At 45.7% G+C, this 27,390-nt stretch overlaps 1 protein-coding gene across 1 annotated transcript in view; it reads right to left on the bottom strand.

Moving 5' to 3' along the window:
* Positions 1–739: 739 nt before the first annotated feature.
* LOC106743817 (methyltransferase-like protein 9) overlaps positions 740–27,390 on the bottom strand; it is a 41,421-nt gene continuing 14,770 nt past the window's right edge. Inside the window, exons 3-4 of the mRNA XM_014618029.1 lie at positions 5,687–5,899; positions 740–3,344 (exon numbers count right to left, since the gene is read on the bottom strand). Coding sequence (XP_014473515.1) covers positions 2,888–3,344; positions 5,687–5,899 — 670 coding nt within the window. The 3' untranslated portion in view covers positions 740–2,887. The remainder of the gene's footprint in view (positions 3,345–5,686; positions 5,900–27,390) is intronic.

Genomic DNA, 27,390 nt, shown 5'->3' with positions numbered 1-27,390 from the left:
GGGGGGGGAGCACCGCGTTTGTGATTTACGGTACATATATATATATACATCGACCGCTCGGGGTAGCATCTCGAGTAGCAAACAAAGGATAAATAAATAAATAAACGGCATATCGCGTCGTCAGTCGTCGCAGGGGTAGAAACTGTTTCCCACACGATTGTTATAATACGCATTGTGTAAGCGATGGTAAAATGTTTCCTTCTTTCTCGATAATGTAAAGTTACCGGCATTCGTCTTTGAATGTAAGCAACATAAACGCGCGTGTACGGCGCAAGCAAGCAAGTAAATAAGTAAGTAAATAAGTAAGCAGGCAAGCAAGCAAGCAACGTGCGAAGTATGCGCGCGGCACTCGAGAGTGCGTGTGGGGCTGTGTTTCGTGATGCGTGTGTGTGCTCTGACGGGTGAGAATGCGGAGTTTTGGCTATCAAATAGCGAAATTTTATATGAATGCGAGCGTATGTTGATGAAGACATGTCTTTCTATATACATATGTATCTGTTATACTATATTTATTTACTACGTATGCAGCGAACGTGTGTGTGCCGATCGATCACCAAACTAGGAGTCGGATCCGTGGTCTGAGAAATTGTGTGCAATCATTCGCTCTCTCTCTCTGCTCGCATGAATTACGCGAATCTCTTTCTCTCTGTCTACCTTCCCCTTTATCTCCCGTCACGTATTCTCGTTGCACTCGGAGGAACGGGAAGCGTGATCGGAGGCGGCAATAGCAATTCGCAAGTCCAGAGAGATCATTGTCTCGATAGTGGTTCTCTTTATTTCGTTTTTCTTATGGATGGATAGTGGTCTTGTTTTCATGAACGCACGCAGATCCGGCTTCTATAAGACTGCGTTTTTCGTTGACATACATATACATATTGACAAAGAGGCTGCTGCTGCTGCGCTGCTGCTGCTGCAATATGGTTCGTAATTCGACGATAACTTGTTGCACACCAAAGTGTATTTCCAATAACTAGATGGACTTATTTCTTATAGTAGTTATTATGTAAAGAAAAGGAAGAAAGAAAGAAAAGGGTGTAAAGAAACGCAAACGTACCGTCGTTTGTCTCTCGTCGTTGGTCGGCACCGGTCGGCCGACGACGCAATTAAGCATATCCACGACTAAGTCACCGCAATTATGCCAAAGAGAGGCGAAAGGGAGCGCGGAAACAGAGTCTGACTAATTGTGAGGAGAGTAGATTGGTCCGACGTACAAAATAGAATCTCTCGAAACACGCGAAACTTCGGAGGCTGCGTTCGAGAACACAACGACGCGTTGAGCTTATTCTCCGTTCGCCGAGAACGTTTGTGCAATTGGTCAGGGAGCAACTCGACGAGAAAAAGAGCCTATGCGTTGGTGTTCCCAAAGCGAAAGTCGCAGCACCTCGCGGATACTTTGCGTTGTTACTTTGATTTTCTTATATTCCGTACACTTCGCTATGATGCGTTCTATCGCAGCCGTAGTTGCATGCATCATCGGTAGACCATAGAATATTGAATTAAAGCAAGACGAAAAGGCTCGTTTTTGTTCGGAAAAGCAAAGCAGACATCATCTCTTAGAATTTTTTGAGACGAGAAAACCGACGATGCTGATTAAAATTACCTCATATGACGGGGGTACAGAAAAGATTGAGTTTACATTAGAAAAACACATGGTATCGCAGTCAGCCAGTAAGAACTATTGGTTTTTACATAGTATATCAATAATTTTTCACATTTTTGTAATTTTTTCTGTACGGGACTAACATAATAACATTACATCAATATTATAATTCCCAATTCATGTAAGTGTAACGTAACACGTGGTGTATGTAACAATTACATTGCTGAGCGAGAAATTGTAATATTGATGTAATGTTGTTAGTTGGTGTTTTTTGAACATTCGAAAGACAGGTCCGTACGCTATATGTATTGATGATATATACTGAATGATATAACGGAAGTAATTGATTTAAGTAAAATTTATTTAATCTAGATAAAAATTTGCTAAGAAGTGTGGAAGATTAATTCACTTGAATCTAAAACTTTTTCTACGCAAGAACTTGCTGTTACGTCTGATATTTACGTTATTAAATATAGCATGTGACATAATTCTAACCAGCACCGTCCGATTCCTCGCCTCGAAAGCTATAAAAAACGATGTCTACTTTATTTTCCCCGAGCACAGCAAAAACAGGCTTTTTCGCATGACATCCTTCTTTCTTCAATTCATTTTAAAGACTTGTGCTCTTCGCGAAATAAAGGCGGACTTCGGTGCAACAGTTGCTGCGACTAACGTTACCATCGTCTCACTCTGGCATTCTTCTTCCGAGTCCACCGTTTGTGCTACGTTCGCTTCCTGTGTCGACGATTAACTGAGATAAATTAAAATAACTGAATCGATTGAAATAATTGGCGAGAGGAGATCCTAAGGAGATATGTGTACTCTCTCGAACGCAGTCGAGCACACGGATGACGAAGGCGGAAAAGGAGGAAAAATTACAGATTTCGTTTCCGGATCTCATGATACTCTCTCGCGCCATATCTATACCATAAACCGTGTACACGTTTCCGCACCGAATTCGACCGTAAGAATGATAAACGATGTAAAATGCGCACCGTCGTCGATCCGGATTTCCTTTTTAACACGGATCGCTTAATGATATTCGTACACCAAACGCTAACCGCTGTGTCTGCACATTTTAAGCTCGTCGTCGCTTGTCAGTATTGCTCTTCTGTATTCTCGCATAATTCTAACTCATGACAGCAATTATTAAAGTTTTTACAAGTGTGAGAGACTCGTCGTATCACTTCGCCCTTTATCTCTTCCCCCTTTCTCTTCTACTCTCACTTTCCTTTTATTATTCTCTTTTCAAGTATTTCCCAGCGTTTGTTCTTGCAGCGCATCCTCTCAAAAGTTCCTCCCTAACGAAACACCGTCGTCCACCGCGGCGAATTCGTAGGGTCGCACAGTCACCGGTTGTGCCTCCAATACGAAGATCACGTCGTCCAGGAAGTAATACGCCTGGCCCAGATCGCCTTCGCAGAGATACGGCAATTTGCTCCAGGCGAGGCACCGTAAACCCGCAGGAGCGAAGACCCGGTCGATGAGTCCGATTATCTGCGCTTCAAGCCCGTTCCCCCGCACCGGTAAGTATTCCGAGGGCTTGTGGTTTCCCCTCTCGCCGACCTCAACATAGGGGCTGAACGGCAACACCAGGGCGACCACCAGTCTACCGCCGGGAGCTAACGAGGTCCTTAGCAGGTTCAGCAAGGTATTCGGCCGGTCGCAGCGGTCCAACAAGTTCAAACAGAGGATGACGTTGAAGGGCCCGGCTTCCTGATGCCACCTCTCCACATCGAGCACCCTGAAATCGTATGAGAATGTGTGAGGAGAGTGCGTCTCGCCGATCGAGAGGTGATCTCTAGGTTTGTTTTCGGTTGGTGAGCTGAACTAGCGCAAGCCGGAACTGATGAGTGTAAGCATGCAGCCAAGGAATAAGGAACGCTCTGGTGCAACAATAATATGACGTCTCGCGTGTTATATTTGTAGAATTGTACAGTTATTATCTTCAACGGCAACTGGTGACGGTTCTAACTTGTATCTGATAGAGAACAAACTTTTTGTCTTTTTCTTTCTTTTCAGCGGCGCCCGGCCGCCCAAGACCGGGATTTCGGAGCGGATCGCGCGGCCTCAGAGATGCAAATCGAAAGCGGAGCCTTATCCGTCGGTTAATTTTACGCGGCCGGAGCAGCCGGAGGGTGCTGCTCGTCGGAGATCGTTCGAGAGTTCTATAAAACGTCTGTTACGAGTGCGTCGCACCCTGCGCGCCTTCGCCCGGTCACTCGTTCGCGTTCATTTAAAATTCGAGCTGCGACTCGCCCCGAGAGCGTCCTCTCTCTCTCTCACTCTCGCTCCATCTCCTTCTCTCTCTTTCTCGATGATGCCGAGGGCTGGTGGCTTGGTGTCCGCGCTCCGGGTGTAAAACCACCGTAAACTTCTACTCCAATCAATTCGGCGCAATAAACTTGTTAGTGGCGCACCGTGCAGGATATTACGTATCGACACGAGCGTCGACGAGTGCCGCTTACGACGTATATATGCGCACACGTCGTCGGCTACGGCGTGAACGCGCCGGATCGGCCCCCTTCCGATCAATTATCTTATCTCACTTTATAATGAACCCCACGTTTTTAAGATAACCATAATAACGACATGCCGGCTCCCTCCGGTGGGCCCTCCCCGACTCGTCCGGGGCGCGCGGCATAATTGCGCGGGTTTATATTCGTTTTATAAATTGTATCCTTTTTGAATTGTAACTTTTCCTTTTTCTATTTATGTTTACATGCGTTGAAGCAGAAAATGACAATGATACGAAATTATTTAGCTATTGTTGAAGAAACATAGATTATATTTTAATTTTTTACAAATCAACAGTATCCTGTACATTACGAAAGCCTAAAGAAATATCAAATTCCCTTTCGACCGTTATTTAATATATGATGCAAATTAAAGTTTTTATTTTAATTGTTACATTTACGATCAACGTCATGAAATTAACTAGAATTGACGGTTCAGATCTAGGATACAATTGTTGTGTTATCGGGGATCCATATTGGGCGAATGCAAACGGCCGTATTGATTTCTCATTGGGGAACCGATTCGCGTTATATTACGTTAATTTACATAAATTCGATGTATTCTTCCGTGCACACTCCTCCTTGGCCCCCTCTCTTTTTCTCTCGATTTGTGTGATCGCACGCGTGAAATTTATCGGTGCCGCCGCTATTTGCGGTACGACGAGGTGTTTTCACACGAGAACGACGTCTCGGGACGAGCGAATAGTTTTCGAATCACAAACGAACGAGAGAGTTAGAAGAAGCCGCAGGAAAAGCAGGGCGCTTTAAAACTGACGAGAATAAAGTACGCGGCCGCGAGCGCGCGCGCGAATCCGCGCGACCGAGTGTGCGTGTCGCGCCGTTACGAGAAAATGCAAATATAGGAGCGTTCAAGAAGCGGAGGATTCCACCGCCCACCTTTGGCCGCTCGTATTCGATTCGAAGAATGTAATCTGTTTCGCGTTCTCGCATATGTGACTCTGCGCTCGCAAGGGAGCTTTGTAGTTGAAAAATTCCCGCCCAGTCGGTAGGGATTCCCGGGATGTTCAGATCGAATAGCCTTTGCATACGCATGCACAATGATTGCAATAATGGTCGCTCCTTCGTATACTGAGAGGAAAGGATACAGTTAGAGTAACTATAATAATCTCACTATATTTTATAATAAATTTCTATGTTCAACTATACATTTATAGTTCTTTATAGTAGAATGGAAATATACAGTATTTATAGTTCTTTTAAGCATGCAAAACATAACAAAGTGAACCCGTATTTGTAATTATTAACGTCATAAACTATAACATTCATTCGTATAACTATATTTTATGGTTGTTATAAACTAAAATGATAATATATATATATATATATTATATAATATATATATATATTATATGCATATTGCTACTATTATTTTTTTATTATTACGAAAAGATACAGCTGGCGCCGAAAATGATTATAATTTTAATATGATTAACATTTCTCTTTTTGTCTCAATGTATCAAGACGACCCACTGTCGATTCCATTGCAATCATCGTACCATTGTAGAGGGAGAACTTTTTTCGGAAAGAGTTAAAGACGAAATTTACTTACGTAAACTTTCTCCTTGCTAGAGCCCATCGCATGGGGGGTGAGATATCCGTGGCGTACACTTTCTCGAAGAGATGCGCCACGTGGGCGGTAGTTGCACCGTCGCCTGCCCCGAGGTCCACTAAGGAATGCCAAGGACCGGTAAAGCCGCTCGCGTCCATTAGCTTTTGGAATTGCTCGCTGGAGAACACGTGCATGGAACCGCGGCCCAGCAGTCTGCGAAGATGCAAAAATAATTTTGATGCGACATCACGTGTTACGGGACGTTCGTTTCCGGCCGGAAGTATCTCTCGGAGTGTCTCATATCATTGACCAACAAATTTCTTATCGTAAATTCTATTCTTTTTTAAATTTACCTTCTTTTATTTATGCTAGTGTGTGAAACAGGAAATGACAATAAAGAAATTGTTTAAGTATAGTTCAAGAAATATAAATTATGTTTTCATTTATATAAATTAATATAATATAAGATACGAAAATGAAATGTTAGAATATATTTTTACTACAACTTCTTATTTTACTTTTATGTTTCAAATTGTCAGAAAAGCTAAAATTCTTTTTCGCTTGTTGTTTGCTATATGATGTAAATTAGAGTTTAGTTTTTATTTTAATTGTTATATTTTTATATATCTACATCACAAATTTAACGGTTTTGAGTCGGTTTAGAGTCAGGATATAATTTTTGTATTGACTAGTCCTGTCACGTGTCTTGCATGGTATCCAATTCCTTCCGGGTCATCGACTACATCAACTTTCGTTCGGCGAGAGTAGAAAAATTGGCGGTGAGATAAAGATCGATAAAGACTGCAGTAAAGATCGACGGATGGGAACGGACGTGACAGGATAACAAGGATTAACGGAGCGGCAGGAGGAGGATTATGCAGACCCTCGCGCGCGCGCTCTGTGCCTGGCCGTGATACTTTAAGCTGAAACTTACTTGAGGGGGCTAAGACACAAGTCGCGTAACAATGTAATGCGATATAGGCTCGCGCGCTCAGATGATGGCCATGCTACTGTCGTTATCATTAGCCGCTTTTACTGCATATTATCGGTCGATAATGCATCTTCATTTCGCCATGAAACTTTACGAGCTCGCCCCGGCTTAATTAGGTTCGTTACGAGGCGCATAATCGCCGCATATCCGCATGTCTCCGTTTACATTCTCCCATATAACTCGCTGAGAAACGTCGCGTCCTGTGTATTCCGAGAGCGAGAAGCGAGTCCGAAATTATCGGGCTTGACAGGACGATGGGCTATCGCTGCGATCGGTAAAGTAAGTTCCGCAAACTGCGGAACGAGGTTGACTCCCGCCGGAAACACGATTGTACGACGATTTTCCTCGAAAGTTAACGCAAAAAGTTTCGCTTTCGCTTTGTGCAATTTGTATTTCTCCAAATAGAAATCGCGCTCTCGAATGAAAAGCGGTCAGCTTGTATGCCGAGGATTCGTATGTTAACTCCTTTTATGCGAATTTTGCACGATGCTCCGCAAATTTTGATTGAAATATATACGACATTATTATTGATGAACATTACCAAAAATCTCTAGAACTTGTAAATGAGAGCGTTTTCCAACTGTTTTTGTAATATTAAATATTTTAATAATATTTAATTTATATTATTTTTATTTTCTTATGTACTATTATGTATTATTATTTTTAATTTAGTTTTGGTTATTATTTTATATTTTTCTTCAGAGGGAAGGCAAAGCATTGATAAGAACTGCAAAGCTGATGATGCGTTTTTTTATCGTTCATGCATTGTGGTATAAATGTACTCGTACATATTATGAGTCAAAAGTAAACTTGCCAGATATATAGGGTGTTATATGACATATTGTATAAACTTAAGGAAAATGTTTCGGATATAAATGAAAAATAATAAATAATAAATAGAATAATAATAAATAGAAAATATCCTATAAACATGGGTTCAATTTGAAATGGGTTCAATTTGAATATCCATCTACAAATGTTTAAAGTAAGATTATTGGGTCCCTTAACTCTAAACGGTATTAACGTAATTACCCTAAACGGTACTTGGATCTTATGGATCTTTTACGCAGCCCGATTCGAAATGAGTTAATTTGAACAATTTATATAATCATGATGTTTTCTTTCTTACTTACTATTTGTAATAAAAAAAAAATGTTTTAAAATATCGTGCTATCATTTATAAACTTTAAATACCTATAGATGAATAAATGTTTCGAATTGAATCCATACTTATAGGACATTTCCTACTTCATTACATCAGAAATATATCCTTTAAATTTGTACAATATGTAACACTCTATATTTCACGATCGGTATGCGTCCAATAAATATATTATCACTATTATATTATATTATTATTATTAATCTATAAAAACATAAATTTCGATAATCCGACCGAATTTATCCACATATACACACACGCACCACACACCTCACTCATCTCTGAAGGAGCATATCTATGAGAGTTTCTAAGCGCTCACAGAAAAAATAACTTTCTGTGGACTCACGGTCTTACTACCGCTCTTTATGCACAGCGGCTTCACATGCATACACACATACATACTTGCACCAAGTCCCGATCTCGCGTCTCTCTTCGCTATCGATCGATCGAATGAGCGCACGAGAAGAAGAAGCGGCTGCATATAGAAATCGAATCCCTGAGGCATATCCTCCCGCGACAGCAGGTTGCCCCGCAGAATTCGTCGATGTCATCCGGGGGGTGGGCGAGAGGGGACCGACGGGGGAGGACGGACGGCTGGCTTCCGCCCCCATTTCTCAAGTTCTCTGCACCGCGCGGAGAGGCATCGCGAGAAGGAAAAAGGGGCGGGTTCATTTGAAAATACCAGAGTCGTCGGCGCGCGTTGCGCGCCCGGCGATCCATCAATGCCGCGGAACGCGGGATTTTGATCGTGAATTCGGCTACCTCCGGCGTTATAAATAAGGCGATGGTGGTCCAGCAGCGGCTGCCCTCCTCCTTCCTCCACCGCCTCCTCCTCTTCTCCACCCGTTCCGATTCCTCGGTCCCTCCCGCCATCCCCCGCGACGCTCCTTTCTCCGCTCGCTTACCCCTTTTCTCCTTCTTTCTTTCCTTCTTCCGCGCCGCCGCTCGCCGCCATGGCCGGTGCCATCAATTAACGAGCACCTCCCCATCTCCATTGAATAATAAACGAAAATAAGAAGGAGACGGAAGAGGGACCAGAGCGTGGCGANTGTTCGTAGTATCGTCCGGCTTCTCTACCTTGTTCCTTCTTCTTTCTGCGGATCCTTAAGTCACCCCTTTCCCCACCCGCTCCGAGTCCCCGACCATCGCGCGTTCTCCGTCCTCCTCGTTCCAGCTGCTCACCACTCACCTTCGTATGTCGCGCATTGCCCCCTCGCTCCTACCCCTATTCCCGTTTTCACTCCTCCTCGTTCCTCTCTCTCCCTCTTTCTCTCACCTACCTGACCTCACCCTCTCGCCCTTACTCTCCTGCCCCTTCGTCCTTCCATCTTCTTCCTTCGCGCGCGCGCGCGTATCCTCTCCTTTTCTGGGCTTGTTTCCATTGTCAACCACCACCACCACCATCGGCACTACTACCACTACCACTGTCTCAACACGGTCACATCGTCGCAGCCTTCGTCGTGGCTCTCCAAGAGGAAGCGAGCGAAAGAGAGGAAGAAAGAGAGAGAGGAGACTACACATGCATACGCGCGTGTGGCCGCGGTGATATATACGCGCGGTCCACAAATCAGGCCCGCAGATCGTAGCGGCTTCGTCGGCGGCGCGAGCGACAATTAATTCGCCGCTTTTGCCCTCAGCGCTGGCCCCCCCTCTCCCAGCTCCCCGGGGCACCATTGTGTACGCGTAGCCGCTCGTATGCAACCCCCTTCTTCCCTCTCTGTTCAACGCGATTCTGAATTTCCTCCCGCGTCTCTCTCTCTCTCTTTCTTCCAAGGATCTATCTCGACGCGTTCTGTTTCATCGGGCCGCTACGGGTCCCTTTTTGCCTCGTCCGTACCCGGGGAAGGGAGTGAGACGAGCTGGCCGGAGGAGCCGTAAAAGCACGGCTTTAATTCGGACCCGGCGTCATGCGGTCTAGCAACGCGGCCGCGTCGTCGCGGCTCTTGAAAAGTCGAGGAGCTGCGCAGCGTGCATCCGTTCATGTAATAACGGGGCAATTTTATCTGCACGGGGTGGTCAGCGTTTATCGCGGCGATAGTTAGAATCGGCAACTCGGCGCGGATACCGCGGAATCGCGGAGGAAGTTCCTTGAAATCGCGAGAGGGACGAACCGATTGTTATTATTACGTTCGTTCGTTACACATACGGAAAGTAAGATTACGGATGTGACGTGACGATTTTTCGAAAACTAACTATCAGTACCGAAGTAACGTATGAACGTCACGCGATGTGACGGGGGAAGGGAGAGACGTCGGGTGTGGACGTCGAGAGGGAGTTAATAGTCCCGTGTGTGCGCGGGCGCGTCCTTTCTGCGTTTAGGTGCCGGCTCGACGGTGAAATCGGTTTAGGGGGAGATGCCACGGACATTGATAGTCTGCTCGCCGGCGGCGAGGATAGGATAGCGCCGTGTACGCCGATAACGATCTCCCCGCAGGACGATTATTTACAATTCCAGCCACCCACTCTCGGCCCGGGCGGTGCTTCAATTTTTGTCGCCGCGGCGGACGGTCGGCCGGCGCTGTCGGAGCGAGCTTAAAGCTCGGCTTTTATCGGAGAGCGGCGAGACGCAGGCTCCTCGCGGTCGTAAAATAGCCCGGAGGGCCGAGCGAGCGAGCGAGCGAACGAGTAGTGTTAAAGAGGCGCTCGGCGGAGGACCGTTTACCTAATAATAGCAATAATATGTAAATGCGATGCGTATCGAGCCGCCATCGAAAGAACGCGCCGCGCGCTACGGCACCATTGTTTGCAAATCCCAGACTGAGCGAGCGATCCGGCGAGACCGGCAACGCGCGGTCGCGGCCGGGGTTGCTTCTTCTTCTTCTTCGTCTTCTTCGTTTTCTTCTTCTTCTTCTTCTTCATCTTCTCCTCTTCCTCCTTCTTCTTCTTCTTCTTCTTCGTTCAATGTGATTTTCTTCTTACGAGCGCGCGATATCGGCTCGCGACGATGCACGCGAACGCGACGTAATTGACGAGAGGATGTCAAAAGTACCAGCTGGTTCGTTATTATTGATATAATTGGGGAAAAAGAAGGAGAGACATCCGTGCAACGTTTATGAATGATATTTTTCTCGCGATCGTGAGAGAGTGTTTCTTGTGTGTGTGTGTGTGTGCGTGTGTGTACGCGCGATTATTGTGCGTATTCTGAATGCGTTGGAAATCATGTCGAAGGATCGCGCGTTAAGGACACAGCGCGTTAAGGATTGTGCGCCGTAAAGGGTTACCGGCGACGAGGGGAGGGAAGGTATATAGTGCACGATGATAACTCGATTGGATCTCGTCACGCTCGAGAGTGTGCGCGGTTCGAGTGACCATTACGTATTCACGTCATTAAGCGCGAACGAATGTAATTCTGTAATACGGCGCGGGACTTTTCAGAGTTCGCCCTGAATGGATTAATGAACCGAGTGACATGGGATCTGATTGGGGCAACACTTAAGGAATCCGACCAGTCATCTTTACCTTCGTTTGTCGTCGTCGTCGTCGTAGTCGTCGTTTCGAACGAGCAACGAGCCGAGTCCTGACCTTTCTCTCCTTTCCCTCTTTTTTTCACGATGTCAATTCACTCGCCGAGCCTGCGATACGTTCGGATTCCCCCCGCTTTATCGGACGAGATTGCTTCTACGGAGACCGTTAATACACCCGAGTTGTCATTGCTTCCAACAGCTTCAAAACAGCGATGCAAAACAGCAATGCTCTCTCCCTCTCTCTCTTTCTCTTTCTCTCACTCTCGTCCCGAGTAAAAATTTTTGCTCTATGTTAAATCTTTAATTTTACAACTCAGTAAGAGTTAAGATAGCAAAAAGGTGCAATTCCAATTTTAATAATAGCATTTATTCCAACTTGAGTCCGGTGATGTTTCGTTTCCGCTATTTTAACATCAAAATATATTGTTCAAGATAGTGTTAAAATTAAATCTGTAGAATTAAAGATTCGAAAGAATAGTTGACTGAAGTTATCGTGTAATTAAATACAATACGAATGGCCACGTGGATGACAAGTGTCCTCCAATATAAACTGATGTTTTTAATAAAAAATGGTTTTAGAAAGTAATAATATTTGTTTATATAGAAATAATAACATACAAAGTCTTAATTAAAACGGACGAAAACAGTTTCTAACTAATAGAATATACGAAGATGTGATAGGCCATATACGTAGACGCAAACTATTCTGAAGAGTATCAAAGTAGCATCAAAATTTCGACTTGGACTCTCTTTCAACTTGTACAAGTAACGTTAACTCAAGCGACTGGATAATCGCGTGAATTCGGCGATGGGGCCGAGAAGCCGGCGGGGAGAGAAGAATCGCTTCTCTCGTGCGCCGAGCAAAACTTGGCGACGGCGAAGTCTCGCGATATTACTTTCCTTAGGCGCATTCAATCAACGTCTGCCGGCGTGAAAAATGTATTTCAAATCGGAGCAAACGAATAGGAGCAGAGCGAGACTCGGAAAATTTCACGGATCATTGGTCAACGCCGAATGCACGTGAGAAGTTATCCGGGAATTCGCGTTGAATCCGGCCGAGTCTAGCGCCGCGAAGGTCGCCGTTATCGCGCGGAACGAGGTATTTAATTAAAGCCAAATGAGAGATTCCCCTGAGACAGACACGCGTTAAGTCATCCTCGACGCTCGGTGCTAAATAGCATAGCCGAACCGGTGCGAAAGGCGAAAGGGCAACGTACCCGGGCGCTCGCAGCAGTTGGCTGGCGGTGGTGGTATCCGCGGGCAAAAATACGGCTAGGTGAAAGGACGCGAAGGGGAGCTCCCGCGAAAGAAAGCGCACGGGAAAGGAGCGGAGAGGATTCTCCGCTCTGATATCATTGCGCCTCATCTTCCTCGTGACTTTTTCTCTCTCGCCGCGATTATACAATCGACGTAGCGGCCAGCGCGCGTACACACACACAGGTGCGCACGCACCCCCGCCACACATCCGCGTGGACGGTGAACGTGGACGCATTCGCACACCACACACACACACAACGAGCGTAACAAAAACGGCATGCTTTCGCGCGACGTGTGCGCTCGTAGTGACAATGTAAGTGGAGTCTTCGGCGAACGTCGGCCGCCTCCGCCGGTCGGTCGACTCGGTTAAAAGGGCAAAGAGGGGGTGGTGGCAGGGGGGACAGAGGGAGGCGAATTTATTTCGCGGGGACCCCTCGCGCGCGGCATGGTCCGACGCGGCGAGGGTGGGGATGTCACGGTACGAGGGAAAGAGAAGGAAACACGACGAGACACACAGACCGATCGGAGGATCGAGAAGTGAGGGTGACTGAGGGGCGGGAGGAGGACAGGGTGGTGAGAGAGGAGGGAGGTAGAGAGGACCGACGTGTATTTAGCATTCCCCATACCGGCGCGGCGTCTCGTTAGCTGTCTTCCCTCTCTCTCTTTCTCTCTCCCTCTCCCCTCTCTCTCTCCTCTTCTCCCTTTCTCACTCTCGCTCGCTTGCTCCGTCGATTTCTCTCTGCTTCTGGCGGCCCTTCTCCGTTGACGGAACACATAGAACGCGGGTGCGAGTCCACGAGAGCCGTGAGGGGGTGGATGGGGCGCAGGTAGAGGGCTGCAGAGGGGGAGGCGAGCGAGCGAACGTCACTCGAAGATGGGGGTGCTGGAGCTGTAGGCGTGGACCATGGACCACCCTGTCCACGAAGATTGGAGGGGAGACCACGCCACCGCGAATGGCAAGGGGGGACAAGCGGGCGAGGGGTGCCGGCGATGGAGAGAGGGGTGAGAGGGGCACCGTGGACAATAATAATTATTATACACGCCGGAGTTTTGCAAATGCTGTCCTTCGACGGGGGGTTGGGACGGCGTGGGGTGGGAGGTCGGTGAACGAAGTGGGTGCCGGGAACGGCTGGCCGCTATCTCGCCCGGTTACCAGGGGAGGAGGAAGAGGAGGATGAGAGGTGAGACGGGAGGGGAGAGATTCTTAAACGGGATCGTTATGCGAGTCTTTCCCGTGCTCTCTTCCTTCTCCAATGCTCTCTCTACGATTGCTTCGTTCTCCTCTTTCTCCTCCCTCTCTCGTCTCTTCTTCCTCCTTTCCCACTCCCGCTCTTATATACTCGGCCGCTCGTTTCACCCCTCAGGCGCACCCCTCCGCCGCACAGTGGACGCGCGCGTATACTGTGTGAATTCGTGTTGGAAGAGAAAGCCTACACTTTCATGCGGGGGTGCATGTGCGTGCATGTATGTGTACGTATGTGAATAGCGCCCCGCGGATCACACGTCACATATCGAGGCTCGAGAACGGACGCAACCCCTTCCGTCCTGTCGCTTGTGACCTTATAAGACGGCCACGAGCGAAGGAATCTCCCGATCTCCGTTCTGCCTCGCGTCTCCTCGTTAATTTCGTCAATTTTCCCGGGGTGTCTCCCAATGTTTTTTCATATTTCACACCTGTGTCATCTTTTATTTTCCCTTCTCACGTACTACTTTATCCTCTAATATTATCCAACGACAAAGAAATCGTGGTAAATCCGCGCTGTAATTCAACATGCGATTAAACGCAGAACCGTTTAGCTAACATGCTCCCATTTGGAGCCATAATTGAGTTCCCGAATAAACATAAATTAACATTTTGCACTCCGAAGACAAGTAGCGCGCGTTTCTTCGCCCCTGGCTCTCTCAATTACGAAGATTACGGGATCTCTTATAATTTCGTGCGAAATTCATCGTCGCCGGAATTCTCGACGAGCTCGAGCACGGCTTTTTTCCCCCTCGGAGCGCGCGACGTAACTGCCGAGAAATATCAGATCGCTTTATTCTTGTAACGTGACAACGAGGGCGGTCGTTAATTTCGGCCGGAGTCACGCGCGACGCCGTCGGATTTTTCAAGCGGACGGGAAGTCGAAGAGGACGAGGCGCGCACTATTCGCCAGGGAAATATACACTTTTATAACTCGTTTCTATACCGGCACCGGCACCGGCTACGGCAAATCCCTCTCTTGACGGGGACATTTCTGAATTTTAGACGCTTTAAACATCGTGATTCGCGTACGAGCGCCGAGAACTGTCGCGCGTCGTAAAAGCCCGAGGAAAAGCGGGAGAGAGGAGGAGGAAGCGAGACTGCCGACGTTGATCTCCGCTCGACGAAATCGCACGCGCATTCCTTCTCCTTCGAGAAGGTCGCTCGGAAAAGTCGCTATTACATCGGGAGGACGGGAGAAAGAAAGAGAGACAGCGATCGTCTCTCAATCGCACTTGTCGGTAAACCATAGTCCTGCGAGTATCACATCTTGCAATTAAGGAGGAGGACTGTGATGAAATTTAATCCTTTCCGGAGGAGTATCCTCCACGTCCACGACGGCCCGGGGACGACGCTCCGTGGCGTGGCCACGTGAATCAGGGAATTTATTATTTAAGCGGACATATTTAGCGGCTCACGTAGCGGACAGGGACATATTCTTTCCGCCGGTACAACGGCGTGGGTACGAGGCACGTATGTACACGCGACCGGGCAACTCGGATGCAGCGGCCTGTGCATTATGCACCGGCAGAGACACGGCGGAGCCGGCGAATTCGTGCGCGCTTGCATGTATGCACCAGCCGGGCTCGGGTGCAACGGCGTGTCTCCGTGCGCGCCCGCGCGCTCACCCGTCTCCGTCAGTCACACGAGAGAGACTCGGGATGGACTTTCACCGAATTCCGATTAAAAGGATGGACGAATAACTGGCGGAATTACAGAAAAAAAATAGTTCGTGTCAATTCAAGACTCGTATTTTCGTACATAAGCAGGAATGCATAATATTATATATTAAAAATTGAAGAGATATAGTTTCGATATTCATATTATTCAAGAATAATTTTCAAATGAATTGAGAGGAACAAATAATGGAAAGAAAGAACAATGTCTTCAAACTAAGAATTCTATCAGTTTGGAGATATCGTTCTTTTTATCCGCTATTTTTTATTCTTGAATAACAAGAATAATGAGAATACGATATTTTTAGTGGAATTATATAGAATTATATATAAGAACATAAGTCTTAAATTAAGATTAATTTTGTTCTGTGTTCTAATGTCAATATCCAACTACGTAATTCGTTATCCAACGATGATCAAAAACTCATTGTTTCTACTTTCTAAATTTCTTGATATGTCTTTCGAAAAATGGCAGTCACTTAGATTCAGAATTGTCCGCTCCGAATCGTCGAGTGAATATTTTCACTCGAAACGGAAGAGTGGGTCAGATATATTCCACAGGTACAAAGTCTAATCGATTGAAACATTCACTCGTACAGAGTCTGAATCCACAGAAAAAAATAATTCAGAGGTACAGCGAATTTTATGCTACCATATCAAATCAATGAATATGTAGAATGTTTCTTAAGTACTGTCCAATATTTTAGGAATCGATTTTTGAGGTTATTTTGTGAAGAAAAGTTCACATGAATATCTGTTAAAATCAACTTCTACAATATTTAACAGTATATATTTAAGAAACACCTGGAATATATATTTGCTTTTTACGACATAAAATTGACTGTCCTTCTGAATTATATTTATCCGTATGAGCTGGAATAAAATAACCACTCACTCTCACGATCTCGAGTGACAATATTTTATTATCGCTTCATGTGAAAATATTGCTGCTTTTCACTTGTTCTGAGTAAGATTCCACTACAAGATATTTGAGGAATATCTGTATTAGCAAAATAGACTAGGCAACGTATCAGTGATGACAAATTTAAATTGTTGATTCGATTAGTCAGAGCTTGATGAGAATCACTTTAAAAGTACGATTGAGAACATACATTTGAGGAAGAAAGGAAGAGAGGCAGAGGCGAATTTAGATCTCGGTTGCGCGTCGAAGTCTCGCCTCTTCGACGATGTCGGAAGTTAAAATTGCAATACATAGGGTCGATGCGGACCACAACAGGGTTTTGCTGCTACATTACCGATCACGATAGTGTTTCGCGACGATTGCACACTTCCATGTTTCCCGGTCGCTACTGACGCCCCCCGCGTACGGTTTCACTCCCTTTTCGTATCACGTTATTCGCCAGCATGCAATGAATGTGCGAAACATTATACAGACGCGAATTTACGTTAAGGCAACGCATGATTGATAGTTGGTTAAATCGCGTAGACAAGAAAAGAAAAAAGGAAGGAAGAAGAAATAAAAAGATAGAGCGGAGCAACAATACTATATTATTACGCGCATCGCGTGTGTTGTGGAGGTAAAGGGTGAATTTTAAAAGGGCTCTTTCTTGGGAGAGCAACTTGCACAACCGCGCGCGCTGCTTTTTCATCGCGTTTGTTCGCCGTTTCCCGGCATTTCCTGGAAGGAATGGATTAATATGTAAGTAACGAGGCTTGTTATTGTTGCAAAAAACACGCTACTACTTTTCGAACGTTGTTATCATGCATATACGCAGAGTCTCTCTCTTTTTCCGTATCGCGAAATAAATATTATGTGATTTTCCTTTTAAAATATTGCACACGCGTGTACCGCTCGATATGTGCGGTACGCAAGAACGCTGCTTACAAATATTCCCCTGAAATTTGTGGAAAAAATATCAAGGTGCTCTCTCACGCTCTTTCTACCTTTTTCTTTTTCGTAACTTCATCACGCAAAACAATGGTTTCACGATAATGAAGAAAGCATCTTCATTTTACAATAAGAAGCGAGAGAGAGAGTAGATGATTTCAAATTTTCGATTGGCACGCGATAAAAATGTTTCTCCGTGCACATTCAAATAACATTAATTAGATCGTTCCTTGAAGATCTAAAATGTGAAAATGCACTTTTTTCTTACCGTTCACTCTGTAATCTACCGGTGATTATGCGAAACGGCACAGCTGCGCCCCGCACTGCTTCGTTATATGTTCAAACAATAAAGTGGCTCCAATAATCGATGTTAATTGAGTTGCATGGTGCACAGCAACCCCGCATTTGTACGCGTTTATATGCAGTTACAATCATACGTTTTCCGCGAAGACAATGTTGAGGCAAATCGATATTGCGCGGCTAGTGCGCGTGCTAGTTTCAACAGCGACCGGTAGCGGACAACATTTCGTTCCGCGCTATCATTCTAAAATAAAACACTCTGCAATCTCTTTGCTTAATTATACGAAGGTCTGCAATTAATCCGGCGAGAATATACGATATAATACTCCGTAATAACCCGGTTTGTACTCCATGTTGCATAATTGTGACGTAGGGCAAAATTGTAAATAAAATAAACGTGTTTCTCACGAGAAGAGAAACTTGACACATGCAAACTGAAAACGTGAATCGACGTCTTTAGCACTTTAAGCCATGATACCGGAAACGTGAATTAATGTCTAGGGCGGAATGAAACAAAGTGCATTTGTAAATTCTCTTTAATTCCTTTCGCAACAGATAATATTTCTACGAATATCATGTATTCGATATATGTAGATGTCAAAATAACACTCACAAATATTAAAATAACATATTTTATACTTTAGTATCGATTGACATATTATGAATATTAATTTTGCGTTAATTTTTTACGTAATTAAAATAAATATTTGTGTTACTTACGTAATTAAATTAAATATTTGTGTTACTTTTCAATACATTAATCTTGTGTTAAATTAGCAGAAAATTTGTGTGGATCGTTTGGGACACGTAAAATATGTTAAATTTAACGCAAGATTTTTCATTGCGAATACGAATAAGATAGGAAAGTCGCTAAAATAGCAAGAATTCGTAAAGGAAATCATCAGACATCGATAGGACCATCAGAATGATGGTGCGCGATCACAGCAGATGTCTCCTGTTTGTTCTCGTCCAATTAACCCGAGCTGTTACTTGCGCCTCGTGGGAAAATGGAAAGCACGAATGGAGATATCGGCGGGAAACACACCCCTTTCGCGAGAGGACGCGAATCCGCCCCTCCTCGACGCGCGCGCGGCGCTCCGTCGGAAAGGGTTAATGAGTAATTAAGGGAGCGCAAACGCGCGCCGGCGCGACGTCCCGTCGGTCTCGGAGTGATCTCTCGCCGGCGCCGCCCCTTCGTCCTCGTAATTACTGGTCATAACGGAAAGACAGAGCGAGATCCTCCCGGGGTCGGAGTCAGTTTCCCGAGGGGGTGGACGAGGGCAGGCGGCGCCGATACGGCTTTTCCGCTGAGCGCGAGAACTCGCGCCTGCGCCCCGTCGTTAATTACACGGGAGAGGGTTGCCAATCGGAGGAAAAGCCACCCCTCGCGCAAACGCGCTAATGATAATTACTGACCAATTGGACCTCGCCGCCACGGACCAATCGCGAGATGCTGCTGCGAAAGGAAAGGAAAAAAGCGAAAGAGGAAGAGGAGCGGCGCGAGAGGGCTCGGAAGGGTGCTTCGCGGAGGGTGGTGGTCGATCGCGGAAACGGCGCGCCGGTCTCGAGTCGGTGCGGAGAGTCGCTGGTGATTCAAGCGAGACGTCGCGAGAAATTTGGATCGTCGCGGAAAATATGGTTACACCGCACATGTATCGCTTTCATGTTTTCTTCCTCTTCTTTTTTTCTGCGAACGACTCGTACGATCGAAGGCAAAGGTGATGGTACAACGAGTCTTGCGGAACCGCACTTCCTCCGAACATCGTTCGCGTTTAACACCGCTTCCCTCTTAACGCCCGGCCGACGGTGTGCGATTTTTACGGCCGACGAGGTCGATGCATCCGGAAAAGCGCATATTGCGCGCATGTTACCGCGCCGTCCGATAAGTGGCGAAGCGGAATGCAACGTCGCGCTTCGCTCTTGCTGTCGCCTCCCGCCCGCCCGCCCGTCCACCTGCCCAGCCCGGGTAATTTCTTCCTGGTAACACGTGTTACAAACGCGACCGCTCGTTTCCGGAAAATTACCAGCTTGGTCACCGGCGAATTAGAAAAAAAAATGAACGAAAGAGAGAGAGAGAGAGAGAGAGAAAGAGGAAGTCTGGGAAGTCCTTGCGCGCTCCCGCGGTTATTATCCCATGTGGCTTCTTTCGCTCATTAAAATCAAATTTACCTCGTGGCGCTCGAACGCGTCATACGTGTCCACTCGTTTGTCTCGCATTCGAATCGCTAGCGAGGAACATGCGACGGACACGATCTCCGTCGACGTGCTGGATACATGCGAGTGCGCGCGAGAACGGAGGAACCACGCGGTACCTCTCGATCGTTGCTGAAAAATTAGGGCTTTCATACACGAATTGGCCGTAACCGTAAAGATAAGGCGTAAACTTAAGTCGGAGAATCAATCGGGATATTGATTTTTTAGGTTCGTGTACTCTAGAAGAAGAGATGCCAACTGGAATTAAGACCGAGTAACTAAAATCCCAACAAGTCGAACCCTAATTACTTCTGCTTACAATCAGATTTACCGCGCGTCAGTTCTACCCATGATTGTCTCACACTGATTAGTCCTCCACCCCGAATTTACGTCTTATATTATGCTCGTGTTTATATCACGCTAATTCGTGTGCGAAAGCCTTTATTTTGACAGGCCGAAATCCTCAAGCGTCTCTCGAAGCCATCGCTGCGCGAAGCGGATCATTCGTACGCGCGTACACAGGAACGAGGACGGGGTCCGGTCACCCTTTAGAAGTCGACTCGGGATAGCGGGGAGGTCGAAGAGGAGACAGGGAGGTAACAGGTGGCGCGCGGAACTAAACACCCCCCTTCCATCGGTCGCGCCCCACCAGTGTACGGGGCCTACCGTCGGTCCCCGTACAGGTAGAGGAGTCGTAAGACAAAAACTAGCTACTGGGTTCCGTCTGGCCGAGAGAGCCCGATAATCCCCCGCCGCCGCGCCCCTCGTCGGCTCGACTACACTAGAATCTCAGCACGTCATTTTCTCCTCTTCATTCTCCGCTCATGAGTCGGCTACCGAATGATTAACCCTTTGACTGGCGCTCGCGCTATCAACCCGTCCGTTCCAGCGATTCGCGATTTTACGATTTCCTGCGCGCAAGGTTGATACACACAATGCAACCCCGTTGCTCAACGGTTCAATTGCGCGAACGCGGCACCGGTAGCACTATTTCTGATCATTTTATAATCGCGCATGATGACCCGTGACGCAAAAATACACCGCCATGCTGGACGTTATTGCGCTAATGCGCGCGCGGTCACGATCGGCTGGCTATACAAGGTAAGCGATCTCGGTAGACGGTAATTAGTTGTCGTTATTTTTACCCCGCGCCCACTAATGAGAGTTTATTAACGTTCTTGCGTTTTCCTCGCCGTTCCTACGCTCCGTTACAAAAAAGTCGATTTAACGAGACGACACGAATACACCTGCTCATGTAGGAATCGTACATAGGAAAAAAAATACTAGGTTCAAGGTAAATAATTACTCCAATATTCTTTAGCAGATTTTTACTCGGATTAAATAAATTATTATTTGAATATAGCACTTGTTCTACATTCGAGTGCTAGATCTACTTGATTCAAATAGAATTTACTTAATCCAAGTAAATATCTAATCGAAGTAAAATCTATTTAAAAATATACTAAGGAATATTGGAGTAATATTATTTACTTGAATCTAACACTTTTTTCCGTGTGTACTGGCCAACACTAGAGACTGGTGAAGTACTGATTCCGTATTAAAATGCGGGTTTCACGTTACGACGTCAATGTCTTAAATAAGAAAGCGGGAGATGTCACTAACATGGCCTAAATATGATAAGAACGGTTGCCTGGTAAGCGGAACACCCGAATTCGATTCTTGTTCAGTCTGCTTCGCTATTTTTCACCTCATATAACATTAAAAATGAACATCTATAGGTACAAATAAGCATCTACGGTCATATTCTGACCCTTCTTTCTACAGTATAGTTGTAGTATGAACAATTGTACAGTAATAATAATTATTACAAGAAATCAGTACTATACCAGTATTGGAAAAAATCGGTAATTTTTTACTTTTGCAATATTGAAAACCGATATTATAGTTACAGTATTGTCCTCCAAATCTTAGCCCATTGCCACCATCCCACACGGTAAAAAGTTTTGTGTTAAAAAAACAAATATAATATTAAATTAACATATGTTGACAAAGTGAATGTATTAATTTAACATTATATTTGTATACTTAATATATATTTGTGCTTCTTCAACATATTCCCCACGTTAAAGTAACACAAAATTTCACGCAAATTTTAACGCAAAGTTTCTTACCGTGGAATATTTCACCGGTACAAATCGGTGTATTGACGTCTATACGCTGTTTATTAAAAATTGATGATACCAAGCCGACATTTCGCCGGCAGTTATTTCCTTAGGTGTCTTCGCACGCGACGACACCGCGGTGCGCTTCTTCCCGGCGGTGCTGTTCGCACCTTCGACGACGACGACGAAGTCGAGCGACTTGGTGAGTGAGGATCCGCCGGGGATCAAGATAGCGGCCGTGCGAGGGACAACAGGCGCGAAATTACACGTCGGACTCGAGCCGTCTCCCTCATTAGACGTTCGGAAAGCTCAAATCCGGAGTGTATTCACGTTCTGCGTGCGGTAGCGGATGATGATATTAGAACGAGAGCGATGGCGGCAGGGATCGCTGATAATTACGCGCATAGTCCCGTGGGAGGGGCGAGTCCCTCGGTATATAACAATCGAATTTGCATCGAGATACAATCGGAGGAACAGGGAGAGATCCTCCTCTCCCCTTTCACCTATTCCTCACGCGCGTGCGCGTGCGCCTCCGGGGTTCCGAGTCGGGAAAGATTTCCGGGACCGGCAATTAGTAGTAATAACCCATTCCGCGCGCCAATCAATGTTAATTGACATCGGCCAAGACGGCCCGCGGAAAAGAAACGAAAGGCCCGGGATTCTATTCGCGTGGCCACTGCAGACACACCTGCGTTCGTTCGTTCGTTCGCCAGACCTGGCGAAAATTGCGCGCAATTTGCGCGAAAATAAAATCAAAATGTTCGCGCGCACAACGGCAGATTCGAAAAGGCCTCAGTATGCGTTCTCCCTCTTTCTCTCTCTTTCTCTCTCTTTCTCTCTCTCTCTCTCTCTCTCGCTGTTTCGAAGACGAAGAACAAGAAGACAACAACAACAACGAAGAAGAAGAAGAAGAAGAAGAAGACGACGACGACGACGACGACAACGAAGAAGAAGAAGGAGGCCCGCGCGCAGGGCGGATGCACGCTTCGAGTGGCTAATTTTCTTCCTTCTCTTCGCTACCTCCCTCTCCGGCCGCCCATCCCCAGCCGTGATTTCCCGTCCTCCTCTCGCGGTATCTCGTCTCGGGACGAGACGACCAGCGCTTTGATGGAGGACATCTCGCCGCTAATTATGATTAATTTGTGAGACGAGCGAGCGAGCGAGGACCTCGAACCCGAGAGAGCTACCGGGGGCGCGCAGGGGATCAGGACGCGGCGGGGAGGGCGAAGGGGGGGAGGACGTAATTAATATTCTCAGCGGGACTGCGTTGCAACGTCACTTGAACGTCACCCAGGTGACTCTGTCGACGATTTCCCCGTTCCGAGTCCACGGTTCGGAGTCCCTTTCGGCCTGCGCGCGCATACGCCGTACGGCCGCTTCGCGCCGTAATTACGCGTTCGATATAATTGCACGATGATTATTCACGACTGGTTATCCCGCGCGCGAGCGCGCGCATCTTTAATGCACGCGTTATTAGGCGCGAGCGAAAGCGCGAGGTCACCGGAGGAGACGTTCGGCCGTTCGGCATGGAAATCGCGCGTATTCAAGCACGCTCCAGAAGAGCCCATAGATCCTTTGTTTCGTTCGAGTTCCCGATGTAGGTCGGTGATCTTCGAAGATAGATAGGTAGATGGGTAGACAGATAGAGAGATGAATGGACGAACGGATAGATAAATTTATCGTGCGCACCGGGGAAACTTCCCTCGAGCGCAGTTGTGAAACGGTTAACAAGGAAATAATAATAATGTTTTTGTTAATAACAAGATTTGACAATAATGTTCTTGTTAACAAGTTAACAGGGGAATACAATTTATGCGGTGTTTAATAGAGAAAGTACTTACTTTGAGTACTTACATATATAACCTAATTAAAATGATTTAGTAAGAGTAACTTCCCGGGTCGAAATTTTGGCCTTAAGTTAAACATTGAAGTCCTTAATATAGTAGGAACTAAGATAACAAAATAAGTTCAATTTCAGTTCTAACAATTACAATTTAATCCTACATTCACCCTGATAATCTCTTTAAAGGAGCGAAACCTCGAACTCGAATGTATCGAAACGTTAAAGCCTCTTTCCCGCGATGCTAATTGGCTGTCCTGAAATCTCAGTCTCGATGCAAATTGTAGCTTACTTCGATTCGCGGCTGTCAGTAACAAAGATGTCATTTTCTTGTCAACAAATTTTGGTCTAGTGCTTATTTAATTACATGAATTGAAGTTTTCTTTCGTAAATAGTGATTAATTAAGTAGCACGCGCGCAGCACACGTTTGTGTTGTTTTATACAATTAAAGGTTCAAGAGAGAAATTAACAAGTATAGTCAAAGTAGGTTTTTGTTAGTCTGTAGACCATCTAAGCAGGCGCAAACTATCTTTAAAAGCATCAAAATAGCATTCAAATTTCGGCTCAGATTAATTAGACACAGTAGCAACCCACCAATAAAGAGATAATCGTCGTAAAGTTAGAGAGAAATAGTGTCAGAAAAAAACAGAAAGACGAAGAGAAAGAGTCCGATGAAATTTGCGATATTATCCCGATGCAAATGCGCGAAGGAAGACCTCACAATGATTTCAACGTGAGTTTCATTTACGCGCCAGCATACACGTAGTAAGCATGCTCGTATAAACGACGGTTTGTACACTTAAGCGTGGTGGAACGTATTTAACGGAAATCGCTTCATCTGCGAATGGCTTAATAGATGTACGATGTAATCTCGCGTTGGTTATTCGCGACAACGATCTCGCTTCTTTAGCGCGCGTGTTATTGGACGGGCGAAAGCGCGCTCATATGATTACAAGCAGATGCGAATCGTTTAGAATGCAAATCACATGCAGAGTATATGATTCTTAAACAGATCCCTCGAAACCCAAAGCCCGCGCGATTCCTGTAATTTTCTAAATAATTTCAATCGAATCAAGCGTGTTCCTATTTATTTTTAAAGATTAACATTCGCAAAGATTAACATTTTAAATAAATATACGCCACAAAGTCGGAGCGGATCCTGTCGGCGATATCGTCGCGTCATCCTCGTCATTTTATTTCGGTTTCTTGCGATCCCGCAATGTACCGTAATTGCACGCTCGATATAATTGCGAGCGATTACTGTTAATTACTGTTTAACACGAATTAAATTGTGCTGACGTCACGTCGGGCCGCAAAGGTTTTCTCATTTTTCAAATCGCGTGTGACTGTAATTGCAGGCCTAACGTAATTACGAGTAATTATTGGCAATTATTTAGTAATCCAAGGTCGATCGTCGCTCTCCTCCCTCCCCCGTCGCGATTGAAAAGCCATTTATAAACTTCTGACAAGGTGATTTTTCTTCCGAGCCACAATCGCCAATTTCATGAAATTATGCTCTGCTTGATAAACAAAGTAATTACCAGGAATAAATTCAAGAGGCACGTATATGCCGGCGTTTGTTAATTAAAACTTCAAGGTAAGATTTCCTAAAAAGGACGTCATGTTTTCCTTAATAGCGGATAATATTACTCTTGCATTCTGTGTTCTATAAAGCTAATGAAACCTAAATATTATTCATTTCCACACGAAATACAGATGCTTTTTCGATGTTATGTTGCTGCACTGCATCCGCACCGTCGTACACGCCATACGCATATAACGTTATTTGTACTCATTTTAAATTATAATTATCTCGAAATTGAGGATGAATACGCACTTCGACTGGAATACGCGTGACTAGTATCGTCGACTCGTAATGCGGTGTATCGGTGATTATTATACCAATCGATTCGCGCTCGAAGGAGGAACGGCAGAGGATCGGCGGTTGCGTGGCGAAAGGGTTTAATTACGCGCGTCTCGCGCGATGACGAAGACAAATACCTAAGTGCGATTGCCGGTAGTAAACTCGTCGAGTTTTCGATCAGCTGGTCCCACCGTGACTAAAGTTCCTCGACGTGCCGTCATGACGTGAGAACGACGCCAGTTACCACCTGGACGCGCGATTGAGTTGCATCGGCGACTATGGAGATTCGTCCTGCGTCGAAAATAGCGCCGATAGCGGAATAAAAGGATCTTTCGCGATTATGATTTATTCTCCGCTCAATTAGAAACGACCCCTACAGTCATATATTTTTTTTATCTTGTCAAATCGAGTACTCCTTTCTATTCCTGATTTATTTCTAATTTGCTTCTGCCGATTGCACCGTGTCTAAAACAACCGACTATTGACACATTTTCGAACCATTAAACATTAGTATCGGTCGACATGTGTATCCGTGAAAGCGGCGTCTCTCACGCTTCCGTGAAGTGTGTTAAGCGGACGGTGCATTAAAAAAACGTGAGCAGTAAAATTTCAGAAACAAGCGAATTAATCAATCACTTTCGAGAATTACTAAGAACGTAAAGTTATCATGTTAAAATTTCCGATTCTGTGATTGATTCGTTCATTCCTTATCTAATAAATTATATAATTAAAATTCAACCTATTTTGCTACCTTAGCTCCTACTGTGTTATAGAATTAAACGTTTAACATAAAGCCAAAATTTCGACTCGGCTACGTTTTCCGTGTTCTGTCGCATATAAATCGAAATTTTGATGTTACTTAAGTAACAAATGTGACGCTCTTAAAATAATTTGCGTCTATTTAGATGATTTATAAAAACTTACCTTGACGGTACTGATACTCATTAACTTCTCTCTTGAATTATTATTTCTACAGACTTAATTTTAATATTACCTAAAAGCAACTTGTTTTGAAACTGAAACAGCGAAAACGGAAATTCAAGACATCATCAATGTAGGAGACATCGTCTGGGTCAATATAAGAGTAAATTATATCATTAGAATTTAAATTGAACCTATTTTGCTACTTTAGCTCCTACTGTGTTAAGGAATCAAACATTTAACATAAAGCTAAAATTTCTCAACTCTCGCTAGCTCTTAACCCTCCGAAATTTCAATCCATCCTCGAATTCGTGTATTCACCGATGCATCCGGCGAGTCGACGGCAACCTCCTCGGGCGTGACTGACGATCTTCCCCGTTCTCGCACGGCGATCCGACTCACGAAAGCAACGGTTGCGCGGCGCCTGTGTCACGCCTAGTAGCCGCGGATAGTCGCGTCGGGAGAAATTTTAATAAACGGTTCCTCCCCACTGCACCGTGACGGCGGCGACGGCGGCGGTCTTCATATATACAAACGCGCACGTACGTAACGCGACGTGTGGAGGTGTTGCCCGCCGCCTGGTAGCCGGCAGGACGACGCGGCCGGGGAGCGAGGTTAATCACCCACGCTGGATTTTAATAAACGGTTCGGGGGGCAAACAAAGCTGGCCATCAATAACCACGGCGCAGCCTCCCTCTCTCGCTCCTTCGCTCGGTCTCCTTCACTCCCAACGGGGGCCTCACGGCCCACCTCGCCAGCCGACCCGCGGCCATGCCAGGGCCTTTGCCACCAGCTTGTCGAGCCTCGCACAGCGGACAGC

The sequence above is a fragment of the Dinoponera quadriceps genome, unplaced genomic scaffold, assembly GCF_001313825.1.
Source record: "Dinoponera quadriceps isolate SergipeBrazil2010 unplaced genomic scaffold, ASM131382v1 scaffold1245, whole genome shotgun sequence".
NCBI lineage: Eukaryota > Metazoa > Arthropoda > Insecta > Hymenoptera > Formicidae > Dinoponera > Dinoponera quadriceps.
This window is presented reverse-complemented; position numbering and strand designations above follow the sequence as displayed.